General features: G+C 38.0%; 1 protein-coding gene across 1 annotated transcript in view; it reads right to left on the bottom strand.

The window, feature by feature from the left end:
* Positions 1 to 13,808, bottom strand: part of LOC107042715 (homeotic protein labial-like) — a 29,496-nt gene extending 15,688 nt beyond the window's left edge. The window contains exon 1 of the mRNA XM_015263875.1: positions 13,073 to 13,808. Coding sequence (XP_015119361.1) covers positions 13,073 to 13,808 — 736 coding nt within the window. The remainder of the gene's footprint in view (positions 1 to 13,072) is intronic.
* Positions 13,809 to 17,009: the final 3,201 nt, after the last annotated feature.

Genomic DNA, 17,009 nt, shown 5'->3' with positions numbered 1-17,009 from the left:
TCTAAAATAATACTCACAAGAAGAAGAAACTTTATAAAAAAATATATATGTATGATCAAATAAAATGAATACTATTTTACATGCCACAATGTATTTACACTTCCCACATAACATCTTCACTAATATACTCTTAGTAAAAAGAAGGTTTTTTTTATCTTGTGGCATTTTTCTTATTACAACCGTGAATTTTCCAACTCTTCATATTCCCCACAAAAAAAAAAACTTTTGAAATTATTTTGCAACTGAATAAGTCATATTTTTTATATCACTGGTGAGAATTTAACATTTTCGTCACTAGCTGAGCATCTAAAAACACCCGATTGAGTGACAAAGTCACCAAATCGGCAACACTGGTTTTTGGTGGGTTCCATGGTGATCGCTCCTTTGCCAATGAGTGATGGAAATCCACCATGACGTGACTACCGCACTCGTCTGCCAAAATTCGTCGGGAAAATTGCCGTTTTGTCTCTCTCATCACCATGGTGGTTTTTCATGTTTGTCTCGCTTATCATCTTATAGTCGATCCGTGTATGAGTTGTTTATCTAAAATGCACTATTGTCTATTGGTGTCTATTCGTCAACTGCAAAGTAATATTGTCAACTATGGGAATTCCGTATTCAATGGCATTTAAGGATAATCGGGCGAGACCGGAGGGTTAGAAAAAAAGCAGCCATTTGTCTCTTTTATTTTTTACGTATTCTTTAAATGATGGAAAAGGCGTGTGCAAAGTTTCAGACTGCAGGGGAACATGGTTAATTTATTATGAATTTTTGAAAAAGTGGTCATGTAACCCGTGATCTTATGGAAATCACAAAAAAACTGTAAAACCCAAGGAAAAAAAGCAGGCAAAGTCATGAAATTTTAGACACATTTAGAACATGTGATCAATGATTTTTTGAGTGAAAAAGATTGTCGCCTAGGAGCATTGTTTATTAATAATAGCGAAAAAAGTACTGAAAAATGAAATTTCAGCGCACGCAGCCCAAACGAGCAGCAATGTCTCAAGTACCGATCGGGTGGGGGTAGCGCGGTCAATTTAAACGTCTCTTGAGAGAGAGCGATGAAGCGTTGTGATTGGAGCTCCCTCGAACCAGTGGTACCAGCTCCTGGTGAAAAAGAAAACACTACCGACGATGTTGCCACTTTTTCGCATGGATTAATATTTTTTCATTTATTAAAAAAAAACAATCTGAAAACCATTCAAGGCGTGGAACAGATACAAATAAATTTGATTAGCTCCAAAAATAATTTTTAACCGGAGATACTCCCTAATATGGCCTGAATTTTGAATCCGAATGGGACAAATTTTTTTGTTCAGCGATTGGTTTTCTGCAAGAAAACAATAGAAATCCCTTCACCTCACCTCCTACATTTCCTCCTCGCCCGATTATCCTTAAGATGAAGACATTAGTATGAATGTTGTTTCAATTTAACAATCTCAAGTGAGAGCGATTAATACTTTCTTTTCAAAAGATACTCAAGGAGTCAATCGACCGTTGACGTTGGGATGGAAATGATTTTTTTTGGTTTTCAATTTTTTATTAAAAAAAAAAATTTTTTGTTTTTTAATTTTCTTATGCACAATTCCTTGCAGTATCACAAGTAATTACCGTTGGAAAATGCTTCTACCATGTCTCTTGAGTTTTGTCTAACATCAACAAGGCTTCCTTCACAATTTTCTCTCTGAAACGAAACAGGAATTGAATTCCCATCATTCATATCCGAGGATGAAATTTCATCTGCCCAATCCAAGTATAGGCAGCATGAACTCGAATCATCGCATATTAAAGACTCTATAGGCACCCTGGGACGTTTGCGTGGAGCATATATTTTTACAGAATTCAACACGGTTCGATAAATCGTCTGCGCGCGATTCGTGTCCTGGTGGTGGCCTCGCAGCGTACAGAGGTGGGCGCAGACCGATGTTAAACCCAGCGGATGTACTAGGCACTGACCCACGTGAACATACGAACATATACATATACTGTGCTCTATAAAATAATATTATTAATGCGAGGGCGATCTAATCGCGAGGGTTTATTAGGCACTCTTTAGACGTGAGACTTTTATTATATCCTTTATTGGTCAATCTGGGGTTTAACTGGAAATTTCATGTGACTTGAACGAGTATAGATGCGCATAAGTGATGAAGAAATTTTATGTGAATATTCATTAATGAGGAGAAACTCCAGAAAATAAGTAATGCAGTAATTCCTTTTGCTTCCGAATGAAAGCTTTGTAATCGCTCAAATTTAAGGATATCCAAGTAGTTCAAGCAACTTTTTCTTGAGGAAATCGTCTTCGGAATTTATAGAATAGACAAAGAGTATTTTTTAAATGCAATATTAGCTATGCCCTCAGTTTCCGAACAATTTTTCGAGAAAATGATTTTTTTTAAACTGAAATTTAACACATTGCTTGCATAAGAGCTGTATACTCTCACCTTCAATCCAATACTTTATACTCTTAAAGCGTTTTCGCGTACACATAACTATATATGACTTTCTTCTTTAGGATATCTATTTTTTTTACGATATTAAAAAGCATAAGTTTCCGGACAGATCATTGCAAACAATCAAATTAAAAGCTTCTTGGCTGATCACGTAGGAAAAAATCGTATAGAATCTTTCTATACGGACTGTGTATAGCATTTCTATAGGTTTTTCGTATATGATATTCGGATATTTCTATACGAAAATTTCCTATACGGTTCATTTCTATACGAATTTCTACACGAATTCGCATAGAAATTCGTATAGAAATAATCCGTATAGGGAATTTTTGTATAGAAATATCCGAATATCATATACGAAAAACCTATAGAAATTCTATACGCAAATCGTATAGAAACTTTCTATACGATTTTTTCATACGTGATAAGGCGGTCAGATTTGGTGGTTTGAATCTGCGCGTTCTTGATGTCTGGCAACGGTCAACGGTCGGAGGTTATTCGCGATCACAACATAGATGTGGGAGCCATCAAGTGGTCTCTAAACTAACTACTCTTGGGGGCCAACCAATGAGATCACGGAGAATCCAGTGATCTCATTGACTGACGCTATCATTGATTCACTCCCGTGATTTCATTGGTTGGCCACCAAGAGTAGTTAGTTTAAAGCCCACTTGGTGGCTCTCACATCTACGTTGCGGTCGCGAATATGGAACACATGTGCAGTATTGCTAGAGATACAAATGCGTCACATGACTCGTCATATGACGGTCATATGACGAGGCATTTATGGCGCCTGTCACAATTCCTCCCCCCCGCTAAAGTCCGTCATAAAGGATCAATCGAATTTCATGAATTTTTTCATGAATATGGATTTTAATACGCTCTATTCATCGACACCAATTAAAATTTATTTTTTCATACCGATTCGAACACATTGATATTTTTTCAAAAATCGATTTTTCAACGATCACTCAAAAAAATGTCATCAAAACGGAATTAGTCATTTCTCAAAAAATTGATAACAATACTCCCTTGATTCTATCAGAATAGGATGGGGATCGCAAAATTCGTTGTTGAATTACAGCACATTGTTTATGCGATTTGAAAGAGAAAATCGGTTTTTTCATGATTACTGAAAGAATCCTCAGTAATAGCAATTAAATCAGGGCTTGAAAAGTATATTTCAATGCCTTCTTAATCAAGTCGAAAAATGGTGAGAACAACATCATTGCTTATCAAGTTACACAATACCATCATGAGCTTTCAATTTCAACATCTGTATCTCTATTAAACTCAGGTACTAGCCCATTATATTGAATACTTATTCATATTAATTCATGGTCCCGACTAACTTTTGGCAGGACCTGGATTAAATTCTGGCTAAATCCTGAATAAACCCCTAATTAAATCCCGGCTGTACACTGATTAAACCTTGATTAAGCCTTCATTAAACCCGGACTGAAAACGAATTCAAGTCTTGAGAGGGTCTGAATGTAAAATTATTTGGCAGAACGAAATAATACGCACAATTTTGATAACATTTCAGTTAATTATAATACTATGACGGAAAAGAATAGAAGAAGAGGATTGTGAAATTGCCCGGTGGCGCAGTGGGTAATTTCGTTGACTCACATGCGAAAGGTTCCGAGTTCAAATCCCGGCCGGGTAGAATGGTGCGATCTAACCATTTAAAGTCTTGATCATCATCGCAGTATACCCTAACCGGGTAGAAGCGATGTAAAATAACAGTAAAAAAAAAGGATAGTGAAAGTGACTGTAGTGGTCACGCGGGAAGTGTGTGGCTCCAACGGTCATCCAAGCTAAGCAGCGTTCAGTCTGCTCAGTACTTGGATGGGTGTCCGCTTAGGCACACCTAGCCGCGTGGAACTACAGTCGTTAGGCACGAATGTAGAGAACCACTCTGCCCATTGAGTCATTGTGACCAATGGACACAGTGGAATCCCTGCATTATCGGCCGGCTGTACGACTGGGGTTTTCCATGGTTTCCTTTGCAGTCCTAGTCCAAATGGGGTACAGTTAAGAGTAAGACGGCGCATGGTAACGCAGAAAAAAAAATCAGAGGAGAGAAGTGGGAGAGGCAAGGCCGACGAATGGAGAGCCTATAATAACCGTAACGGTAGTAGGAAAGAAATATGAATAAAAAAAAAATGGTGAAATAAGAATTTCAAAAAAAAGAACCTATTCAGAAGGAAATTGCAAATTTATAAGCAACAATTACTATACTCATTTATAAAAAAAATCCATTGCCCACTTTTTTATTTCATTATGTATTTTAAGTTAGATTAGAATTGAGAATTGAATTTTTTCAATTGTTTCTACATTGCACTTATTAAATGATCTTGAAATTTTTTGAGACACTTTGCAATAACAGTTTAAAGATCTGACAGCATGTGCTTATTTAAGCCGTAATTAATGGGAATTTAATTAGATCCTCATGCTTACTAATGTCCTGAGTCATGTCAGATGTCACTCGTAGGTGTTTAAGGGGGTGCATGCACACTGTAATGATCTAAAACATCTCCCCCCATTCACATATCCCTGAATATATTACCCAAATGTATAATCTTATGAATCAACAGATAATAAATTGAAAATAAATTTACGTCATTTCTGTTATTATAGTCAATAACTTTATTACATTTTAGTTTTCATTGGATGAACTATAACGTTTATCCCCCGATTGTCACATTTACGGATCAATCACGTCAGTTTATCATTAATCAATCAAAAAGTTAAATTATCCTCTAGGATGAACCAATGATTTGTGAAATCATTTGAAAAAAAATGAGTTCACAAATCAAATGTTTTTTCTCTCTAGGATTTGTACTAACAAATCCTCAAGTCCTCAATTGGTTGAAGAATATTAATTACAATTGGACCAGCACATTCAAGAATTAGAGCATTCATAAGAAACATTCTCCTCCACAATACTTCACGGACTCAAATAATTTTTTTTAAAACGTTATCAAGTAACAGCAAAACTGATTTTTCAACATCTCCCAAACTACTGGTCCAATTAATTTTTTTTTCAAAATACATGGAGAAAAATATTCAATAAAAATTACGTATCCTTTCCGTAATTCCGGATGGAAATGTGGTTGTAGGAAATTTTACGTAACTGCCACGGTATTTTTCCGGAACGTTCCGTAATTTTTATCTGAATCTCCTGTGAAAAATTACGATACCGTCACTTAAATTTTCTGAGTCGATTCCGTAATCGGTGAGTGAATTGTGAGTTCCGTAATTTTTACTGAACATTTCTCTCCGTGTACTCGTCTTACCGCCCCCTATCAAGACCAATCACAATATGAATACCCGTTCATACAAAATTCTCGAGATATTCGCTTTTTCGAATTTTTTCAATTGACAGTTAACGTAGCCTATAACATCTGAGATTCTGGCTACTAATTAGTATTATTGAGTCACACTTGTGTATAAAATTTTGTGTCGATCGATAGCAACACAGCAAAAATGAATGTCTGAATTTTACACACTTTTTGTAGACATTTTAAAGACACTAAAAAGCGTCTGAATAAATGTCCGTCTAAAATTCAGACACCTTTTCATTTTATTCAGACGTTTTTTAGTGTCTGAAAAATGTCTACAACAGGTGTGTGAAATTCAGACATTTGTTTTTGCTGTACATTCATCCAAAAAATTTTTTTTTTCTAAACAGTGACACTTCGTCATTTTATCGATTACTTTCTCCTCTGGGCGCTTATTCTTGATTTATTTATTGAATTCGATTATATTTCATTTGTTTTATTTATTACCGGACAATTCTCACTAATGACGACGGATATTCGGGGTTTTCACTGGGTTAATTTCATTCAAATACGTGGGATGTTTATATTACGTCTTTTTCTTGTTAGATACGTATAAAAAATTCCAGAACAATTTCTGGCCAAAGTATTTCCACCGCGCGGAAATGAAAATCACCGGTGGGCGAGAGTGGGTGAGAGACACGTGGACATGAGGAAGCAGAACGAGAACGAGTAGTCAGACGACTGGTCGGTCAGGCTACGCTACAACACGTTAAGGTTTATACAGGTAAAAGTGGCCGGTGGGTTTTGCGCTGGGTGATCAGAGGGGGTGAAACAGGCGGGTACACTGAAACACGCGAACGATCCTCTGAGATCCCCTCGCGAGATATTGTGTCCCGGTCACTCACGCGTCGCCCCATGAGCCACGGGAGCTAACCCCCACATGGAACAGCTTTTTACTCGAGTACAACTAAACTAACCCTCACCAAAAATCCAATATGACTAATAAAAAAAGTGATAAAAATTTTCCTACGAGTTTTCTCACTTGAAAAGTGGTAGAGAAAAATTACATAGTCGAAGCATTTTTCATTCGATATAATTTGGGATATTGCAGGTGATCGATACAAAATATGGAAATAGTTAATTGATTAGTGTGACGTCATACTGAAGAGTCTTTTTTTTTAATGGTACCCTGTTGAAAATTTTCGTCTGAATTTTCCGTGCCAAATCCTGGAAATTTTTATCGTATTTAATTTCCACTGAAATTTCAGGAAATATTGACATTGAAAAATCAAATATTCCATCACTTTTCGGTGCAAATGATTTCGGTTCAATGAAATAATTGATTTTTCAGTTAAATTATTCCGTAAAAGTTCAGAAAAATCAGGAAAATTCAGGGAAAAATTGAAAATTCATGTCATTTTGTTTCTGAATATTCATGTTCCATTGAAAATTCAATGAAGTTGTGAAATTTCCATCTGACTCCCAGTGAAATCTCATGAATTTCTTTGAATTTTACTTAAAACTTCCAATTTCGTAACCATTTTTCTTCTAAATTCGATTCAATGTCACTCTCACGAGAATTACTATCATATTTGCCATGAAATTTCAAAAATTTCTGACAGTGTAGATGTGGAAGTATAGAAAAACCGGAAAATTTATTCTAACTCTGACTGATGATCAATCAAAGGTCGATTCCTTCACCGAGAAGAAAAATTTCTCGTTCCCAGAACCAAGTTACTAATTTCACCACACTCATCGTTCTAGGGGCATTGTTCGGGGAATGAAAACAATGGTTAATTAATTCGAGAAGAAGAAACTCCCTAAGATTCAGTAGTAAACATCTACTTATTTCAAATGAGAAATGTTCTTAAATGAAGAATCATTGGTTTTTTAAATCACGAACCATTTTGACTTTTTCAGGATATCCAAGTACTTTGGCTACTTTTTCTCCAGTGAAATGTTTTTTTACTTTTGCAGTCGAAAATCAGAGCTTTGAGCCTCATTTGACCATCTGTTTCCGGACATTTTACACTTTGAATAACATTGGTATTACAATCATGGATAAAATGACTTGGTCACCTGCGCGGGGATTCGCCGCCGTGTTGTTTAGACTTTAGCATTGCCGAATTCACTCTACACTGCCCGGGCGCGTTTAGCTGCTTTTCGGGAACGTCGCGTTGCAACGGGCAATTTCATTTAACACGCGAAAAAATCATTCATCTGTCCGAAATAATTTGTTTTCTATAGGAATTTTGGGAAAGCTGTTGTTGTAAAAACTATTATAATTTTTTAGACTCTTCAATGGACACACGGAGAGAAATATTCAATAAAAATTACGAATCTTTTCCGTAATTCCAGAGCGAAATGTGGTTATAGGAAATTTTACGAAACTGTCCCGGAATTTTTCCGGAGCGTTCCGTAATTTTTATCTGAAATTTTTTATCTGAAATTACGATACCGTCACTTAAATTTTCTGAGCCGATTCCGTACTCGGTGAGCGAACTATGAGTTCCGTAATTTTTGCTGAACATTTCTCTCCGCGCAAAGTCAAAATTTTTTGAATTTTTCTGGTTAGCCAGTTAATTATAATTAAAGAAAAACGATGCGTGGCGGGATTTCCCTCATAGGGTGACCAATCTAGGGCTAACCCTCCTGTAGTCGAACGTCTTCGCCGAACGTCGTTGATCGCGTAGTAAGCGCTGCGCCGTCCGTACATTCTCGAGCGCAGCGTTGCCAGAGCCATACGACACTATAAACATATCACCGGCCAGCGACCCCCCACTCTGCATACGTTGCTTGGGACTACCACGAGGATCGGCAACAACGTCCGTCAAATTTCCACTACGAGAGTGGTCACATGGTGAGCACCGCGTTTATTCTCGGTAACCGCGCTCGACAAAAAAATTAATTGAGAAAAAAATTGTCAGTGCAATGCAACCCTACCGTGTTAAATTTCATCAGGACATATCATTTGAGGAACTCGTAAATAGGCAGAGCGTAATTCATCACATTTCTAGATATCGTGAAAATAACAAAACGGCGGCGTTCAAACCATAGCGCGACCACTGGAGGGTTAAACTCGTAAACATTGATTAGTTATTAACATCCATTCGGTAAAAATAAAAATTCCATAGGGTTCGGGCGCAACGAGCAAAGTATCTTATTTCAAACCGCTGCTCCTTATTTTTCTCCTGTCTATAAGCGTGCGCAGGGCGTAGGGGTGTACGCATTTCCGGAATTCCACTCTCCTACTGTCCTTAAGGTATCTTATATACAGCCTTGATTGCATTCTGAATGTTAGATTATTTTTCGAAGATCCCAAACTTGTATAATACACTGATAGAATGATTCATTTATTCCAAACGAGATTCGTTAACTATTAACGAATGGTCGAGTTGAATATGACCAAATGAATATTCGTTAATAGTTAACGAATGGTTCACTTGAATGGCGAAAGTCAAATCAAACAAGGCTCCTCAAATATACATTCGTTAACTATTAACGAATGAACATTTGGTGGGACCGAATAGACTCTAACCTCCAACCAAAATCCATTCGTTAACAATAACTAATCCGTTCTATCAGTCTAAGGACTAAAAATGAGTTTTTATCTGGAAAAATACAACGCATCCGTTTCTTTAGAAAAAAATGCTCGGAAAATTCAATAATCTCATTTTTGACTAGCACCTAAACGTGAGATACGGCACACAAACATATCTCTCATATTGTTACTTTATATGGAAAATTCCGGGGGCTGGTCCAATCATTGAACAACGAGAAAAAAAATGAAATCGAGTTTGGTGTATGATAGATTGTGCCCGGGGATGCTTGACAGCGAGGGGTTGGACGTTACAGTTTCCCCTCGCTCTGTACCCAAGAGACGACACGACACGGCAGTCTCTCATCCACATGCAGCATTGAACGAGGGAAGAAAGAGACAGATGTATCGTCCAATCCCGGAAGAGATCAGGGGGATTAAAATCTTCTGGCATGAATGTAAGCGCCGGTTGTGTGGAATTTGCTCCGCCCAATAAATTCATTTTCCTGCAGAATTTTCCTCTCGAAAAATTAGAATTATTGAATATTTTTGGTATTCAATTTTTACGTTTACAGAAAAAATCAATCAATATCCTCTATGGGGCATTCCACACTATTTCAACGGGGGCAAAAAAAATTTTATTTTAAATTGCATGTATCACAGAAGGAGGACTAGAGATACTATTTACAGCCCAATTGTTTTGTTTTTTTATTATAACAATTGTAAAATTCCACTGAGGAACGAATCGACATGCTTTTGAATATTTATATCTCAATAAGTTATGCATTTAATCGAAACATTTCAGGGCTTTATTGTTGGGAAATGATGATTAGTTATGTAAAAAAAAATGATCGAAAAAAGTAAATATTACTATTAATTTTTAAATAAACAATTCGAAAGCTGGTTGTAGTTTCGTGAGTTCCACTTTGAAAAATATGAAAAAAATCAATCTTGTGGAAAATATTGTTAAGAAAGCTGTGTCGAATTTTTGTTTAATGACATTAGCTAGCTCGTGAAAGATCCGCTGTCATTCCGCGAATTCCATGGGAGCTCTGAGGAGCTGTTTGTTTTCTCGGTATGTAACTTAGTAATCCCGAAAAGGATACCTACACATTATATAGGACTTCTTATTGGCTGAATGAATGACCCATACATCAGAAAAAACAAAAGTTCTCATGTTTATTCATTTTTTTATAACGACAAAAAATATACTTTAATATGAAATAATTGAGTAAGCTACGGTTCTTCAAAGTTTTAGCGGATTGAGAGCGCTTGAAGTTCATAAAAAAATTAATATCTTCACCATCAGCCAATGTCATCAAACTAAATTTTGACACAGCTTTCTCAACAATATTTACCACAACATATATTTTTTTCAAATTTTTCAAGGTGGAACTCATCTATCTACAACGGTTTTTCTAATTATTTATTTAAAAAATTGCAGTAATATTTACTTTTCCGAGTGATAATTTTTGTTAAATAACTAACTACCCTTTCCCCACAATGAAGCCCTTTTGGACAATAATTTGTTCAGACAATATTATTTTTAACGTAGTGAAGAACGCAGTTCATTATTCGAATTATAACAAAAATATTATATTATTTAAGTTTGCGGTCCGGTTGATGTGTCATCCAGGTGACTCTAACGATTGGACCATAAAACTATGTGGAAGCGAGCCTGTCGAGATAACGAGGCCCGAGTCCGCTTGGCCGCGTTTAACGTTTTAATTGACTTAACGCGTTCACGTCTACCTCTGGTCCTCGTAGATTCAACGGATTCGACGGACGACTGGCGCCAGTTCCTCAAGTCTCCACTCCTCATAATCACGAAAAATTCAAATGAGGCGTGGAAGAATAACGATTAATAATTGAGGAAGAAGACCGAAATTATCTTAATCCACGCATGCAACGCAGTAGTTACTCGTCCAATATTTCCAATCCCACAGAGAGTAAATATAAACATGAGTTTAGCAAAAAGTTCCTCATTAGATTGCTTTCTAAAATAAAAATTTTATCACCGCTCTTCGGGATTTACCTTTTAATCAGTAGGAGGCATCGCCTTTGATGAGTATTATGATTAGGGGTATCAACGCGCGACGGCGGAGAATATGCGCAGCTACCAAATCCGCTTTAGATAAAGCGTCTTGAATTGGAGAAAATTTCAATTTAATAGCAAATGGTCTTTCCCCAGTCCGACTGATCCGACATCAGCTTTCAGAAAGGTTATGGTAACCCGGGTACAGTGACGCCATCGCAAGGTGGCGCAGTAGGTGAACGCAACCACAAAATACTCTCCGTATAACTCGCTGCACATGAAACGCTTCTGGTTATCTGTCTCACGTCATCACAATAATAATTGGATTTTTTTGAGGCGTAAATTCGATGAAAATAGTACATCAAATTACAGGTAGACTGCTGATTCTCATCGCAGCTCATTAAGAAGTTCTTCAATTGATGTTTTGATGAAAAGTATGCACTATTTATTTACTCTTTATGGAAAAAAAACTCAAATATGGTTTACAAAAGATGAAAACAGTGTGCTAATTTATAGCCAATGCGTTCCTGTATCGTTCGTATAAAAATGGCAAACAAGTTTTGTATTCAAGTATTAGTTCAAGTCTATTAACCCTTCGTTACTCACGTCCACGGCACCGCGCTGGCGAAATTCTATTTTTCCGAATATCTTCCGAAAAAACTCATTAAAAATTATGCGAAAATTTGTATGCCTCACTGATTTTATCTCAAAGCATATTCTGCCTTTTCTAACCGCGGCCAAAACTCCTGATCAGAGAAAATTCACTCGTATGCTAACTGGAAATTAACAAATACGGCGTTGTGCCGCGACGCGATTGATCGTGCCATGGAAATATTTCACACGGTGTTGCCACACTTGTGACTGCCGGGGCTGTCGGGAGATCATCGATCCACTCTCCGAATCGATTGTGGCAACAGCGCGCTGAGATTTACATTACAGCCCCGCGCCGCGATGTGAGTAACCACGTCGGGCAGTTTCACGAGAGTAACGCGGGGTTAAACGTGGAATATGAATGAGGTTAGAACCGACATTGTCTGCAGCGCCCTCTACATCATCTGAACAAGATCTAGCTAACAGATATAAATTCAAATAAAACTCCTTCCATGGGCCATTCTGCGGTCATATCCAGCAATAACTAACACCATTTAATTGAAAACTACTAGCCAATATTTCGAGTACGGAAAGCACCCCTCCTCAAAGCCAAATGTATTAATCTTCAATAATCAACAAAATACAATATCACCTTACCTAATATGTTCCATTTATATTAAAACATCCATCTTCACCAACCAAGAATTTAACCTTATTCTGGTCACCAAACGCGACCTTGCGACTGTGGTCGCCTTCACGGGGATTCCCCGCCGTGTTATTTAGGCTTTAGCGTTGCCGAATTCACTCTACACTGCCCGGGCGAGTTTAGCGAGTTTCCGGCAACGTCGCGTCATGGCCAATTTCATTTAACACGGGAAAAAATAATTTATCAATCTGAAATGATTTGTTTTCTTCAGGAATTTTGCGAAATTTTTTTTTTTTAACTACTATAATTTTTTGGACACTTCAATTGACAAAGTCAAATTTTTTTGAATTATCCCGGTTAGCCAGTCAATTGTAATTAAAGAAAAACGATGCACTGCGGGGTTTGCCTCATAGAGTGACCAATTTAGGGTTAAATCTATCATGGAAGGAGTTTTATTTGGTAATTGGAAGCGGTTGAAAAATCATTAATTAAGATACAAATTGATCTAAAAGGACTACCCACCAGGCGGTTTAGGAACATTCCTCTTGACCTGCATCCACTTGTACGTAGGCACTTGCGCCGGTTGTTGATGGCCCTGAACATGAGGCATAGTCTGATGCCCCTGATGATGATGACTAGGTACACCGTGCACAGCAGTCTGCTGCAAACAACTGTGATAACCAGCGCTGTCAGCGCTCTCCTCCTTATAATTAATCGTCTGGTACTCTTGTCTAATACCGTGCGATTGACTGTATCTAATGTCATCCTGGGGCACCTGATGGTGATAATTACCGGTCGTTGACTGGACCGAGTGATGGCTGATTTGATAATCCTCAGTGTGGTGACTAGAATGGAGCTGTTGGGCTGGCAAGTGCTGGATGTGGTGGTATCCCTGGTGATGCTGGTCAGCGTTCGAACAACTTGACGAATAATTCGCATAATCCAAATTTGTATAACTGAGGCCATTCTCTGATGAGATGATCGCGGTTCCGTCGTCGTGCAGGCCGGGACCAGCTGAGGTCGAGTAATAACCTTGGGGTGGAGTGCCTGACACGCCTGAACCACTCGAGCCTGACTCAGGCGTTATATAAATGTCCGGGGTATTGACATATGGAGATATTGAGGCTTGCGGATAGTACGGATTCGCCAATTCTGACGACTGCACTCCCGGTTGCGGTATCTGATGACTCGTATGTAAACTGTAGTATGAGTCTGGTTTACCATAGCTACCATACATACCCATATCCATCATCATCATCCTCACGGCCAGGTAGGAACATTAATAATCTTTCTGTTTCAACGTTTCTTTTTTGTAGATTTGTTTCTGAACGAGACCAATTTAGTCAACGAGATCGAATGAGGCGTGTTGTCAGCATTTTAAATTAAGTGAATTTGAATTTCCCGCCGAAAATCTGTGAACAATGGGAGCGATTGGTCAGTCTTATTTCGGGTTCGATCGAGATCGAGTATCTCAAATCGATTCGAGTGCAATTTGGTGGAGAATGGTAGTATGTCAACACTTACACATGAAAGTCAGGCACATTTACACGAATATCTGGAGAATTTTGATAGATTTAGGAATAATTAGTTTTTACAAATTCAATCACAGAACCCTTTTAATGTCTTCAGCATCATAAGGGTCAAACACATTAACTGATAATGTTACTTGACATCACCTCTAATTTCTTTGTTATTCACATGTTTTCGCAGCACGGACACTTATCCACTTGAAATTTATTGCTCGATTGGGGTAATTTGAGAGAATTAAGGAACTTCGGGATAATTCCAGCAATAAATGATCTTTTGTTGTTTAGATGGGGAAAATTGTGCACATTGTATCACTGGGTACAATCGCTTCGGTATCCTGAAGCTGACTGTCGTTCGACGCACGCAGGTAAGAGCTTTCGGGGGTTACCAGCGTGGTGTTCCCAGGCGATATCAGGGCAGGACCTTGGCGGGCAGCCCCCACTTTTTTCCATACCTGCGCAGTATGTGAACAGTTAGATGGGTGGGATCGGTCCTTTACTCAACCAATCCAGCGGAGTTGATCAGAGAAATGGGCGGGCTCATTCGCCAATTGCTGGGGTATCCTCGCCTACCGTCGGACTAAGGCCTTGATGGATCGGTTCTTGATTGTATATATATTTCGAGTTTTTTTTTTCATTTTTTGTTTTTCGTCGGTTTTTTCCTTCATTTTTATCTGACACGGTGCAGTTGACACTTATCGGTTGGTGGCCTTGCAGGATCCAGAAGAGGGGAATTTTGGCCGTTTTTGGTGTGACGCACCTGTCTTTTTTATTTTGTTATTCCGTCAATTCACGCAATTAAAAAAGCAGTTAGCGTAATATTACAGTAGTACGAACACACTCCAGTTGAGTGATTGAGTGCAACCAGGAAAAATTAATTCATAATTCCCAAATAGTATATTTCGATACAAGTGGGTAATAGTATCAGTGATGCCGCGAGACAAGACGAGACGAGAACATGTCGTTTCTCGTCTAGTCTCGTCTCGCCTGATCTCGTCTCTATAATCCAATTTGCACGAAAAAAAAATACACAAAAGGGCAGAGAGGGGGAGGTCTCTCGACTCTCGCCTCGCCTCTCGTTTCTCTCGTTCTCGATCGGCTTTTCTCGTCTCGTCTCGTTTCTGTCATTGTCTCGAATGACTCGTCTCGTCTCGTTTCTCTCGCATCTGGCGGCATTACTAAATAGTATATTGTGTTACTAGTGCGTAAGGTTCCACTTTTGAACACGCACGTATAGAAAATCTAATTTTTTGTGGTACTTGCCGAGTTCACTGTTCGTAACGGTAGTGGGTGTAATGTGGTAGTGAGGGTAAAAGCAAAGCTTTACGCACGAGAATTCACTTTACGCACGCCATGCGCATCAAATCATTCGAGAAATATCCGATAATTTTGAAAATCTTGGGGTATTATAGCTGATTATTCTTTCAGTAATCATGAAAAAACTGATTTTCTCTTTCAAATCACATAAACAATTTACTGTAACTCAACAACGATTTGTGCGACCCTCATCATATTCTGATAGAATCAAGAGGGTATTGTTATCAATTTTTTGAGCCATGACTAATTCCATTTTGGTGACAATTTTTTGACTGATCGTTGAAAAATTGATTTTACAGACACCATCTAAGAATCGCTTATTTGGACTTTGTAGACCATATTTCGTTACCGTATCACAAAAAATTGAAAACTTTAATTTGAGCGATTACACAGCTTCCATTCAGAAGCAAAAACTGAAGAATCGCTCGATCGATATCGACTAAAATCGAATCCATACACTGATAGAATGATTCATTTATTCCCAACGAGATTCGTTAACTATTAACGAATGGTAGAGTTGAATATGACCAAATGAATATTCGTTAATAGTTAACGAATGGTTCACTTGAATGGCGAAAGTCAAGTCAAACACGGCTCCTCAAATATACATTCGTTAACTATTAACAAATGAACATTTGGTTGGACCGAATAGACCCTAACCTCCAACCAAAATCCATTCGCTAACAATAACTAATCCGTTCTATCAGTGTACTAACCCACGTGAAGAATTATTAATCGCGACATCGAACAATTTTCGGTGAACAACGGTTCGTGAAAAATTATGAACCAAACACGCATACACACACACAGATACATGTTTCTGGAAATGACTGAAAATGAGACCGTGCAATGTTTGCCGAAGAACCGAAGATCTATTTTTCGGAGTGATTCCAATAACTTTCCCTTATCGAGATCGTAACAATGGGGGTCAGAAGTAATGTTCAAAAATTAAAGTCAGATGTAAGGCTCAGAAATCAGCGTCGGAAATAAGGGCCAGAAATACGGATTAAAAGTAACATTAAATAATGAATTTCAGAAATAAGGTTTAAGGGGCCTATTGCGCGGAGAGAAATGTTCAGTAAAAATTACGGAACTCATAGTTCGCTGACCGATTATGGAATTGACTCAGAAAATTTAAGTGACGGTATCGTATTCTTTCACAGGAGATTCAGGTAAAAATTACGGAACGCTCTGGAAAAATTCCGTGACATCAGTTCCGCAAAATTTCCTACAACCACATTTCGCTCCGGAATTACGGAACAGATACGTAATTTTTATTGAATATTTCTCTCCGTGTGAGCAACTTTTCATTATGACGATGGAATATGTTGCACAGTCGAAGAATTTTGTTACAAAAAGTTAAAGGAAGTTGTGCAGTCGGCCATTGCGCTAGAAGTGAATACGATATTCACGCACAGAAAGAAAATTCTAGCAAAAACTAGTGTGCACCAATCCATGGGACCAAACCATGGTTACCAAAAAATTCGAACGTGTCACCCGAATTTTAAAAGAATCCCACGGAAAAGTACAGCGTAAGATTTTTAGAAATTAGAGTACGACATCCGAATTTCCTTGTGGACCGTCCGAATTTGTTGGTGATCTCTGTTTGGTCCGAA

The sequence above is a fragment of the Diachasma alloeum genome, unplaced genomic scaffold (assembly GCF_001412515.2).
Source record: "Diachasma alloeum isolate Michigan unplaced genomic scaffold, Dall2.0 Dall_scaffold_00513, whole genome shotgun sequence".
NCBI classification, from domain to species: Eukaryota; Metazoa; Arthropoda; class Insecta; order Hymenoptera; family Braconidae; genus Diachasma; species Diachasma alloeum.
Note: the sequence above shows the minus strand (reverse complement) of the source record. Positions and strands in the feature narration are given on the sequence as shown.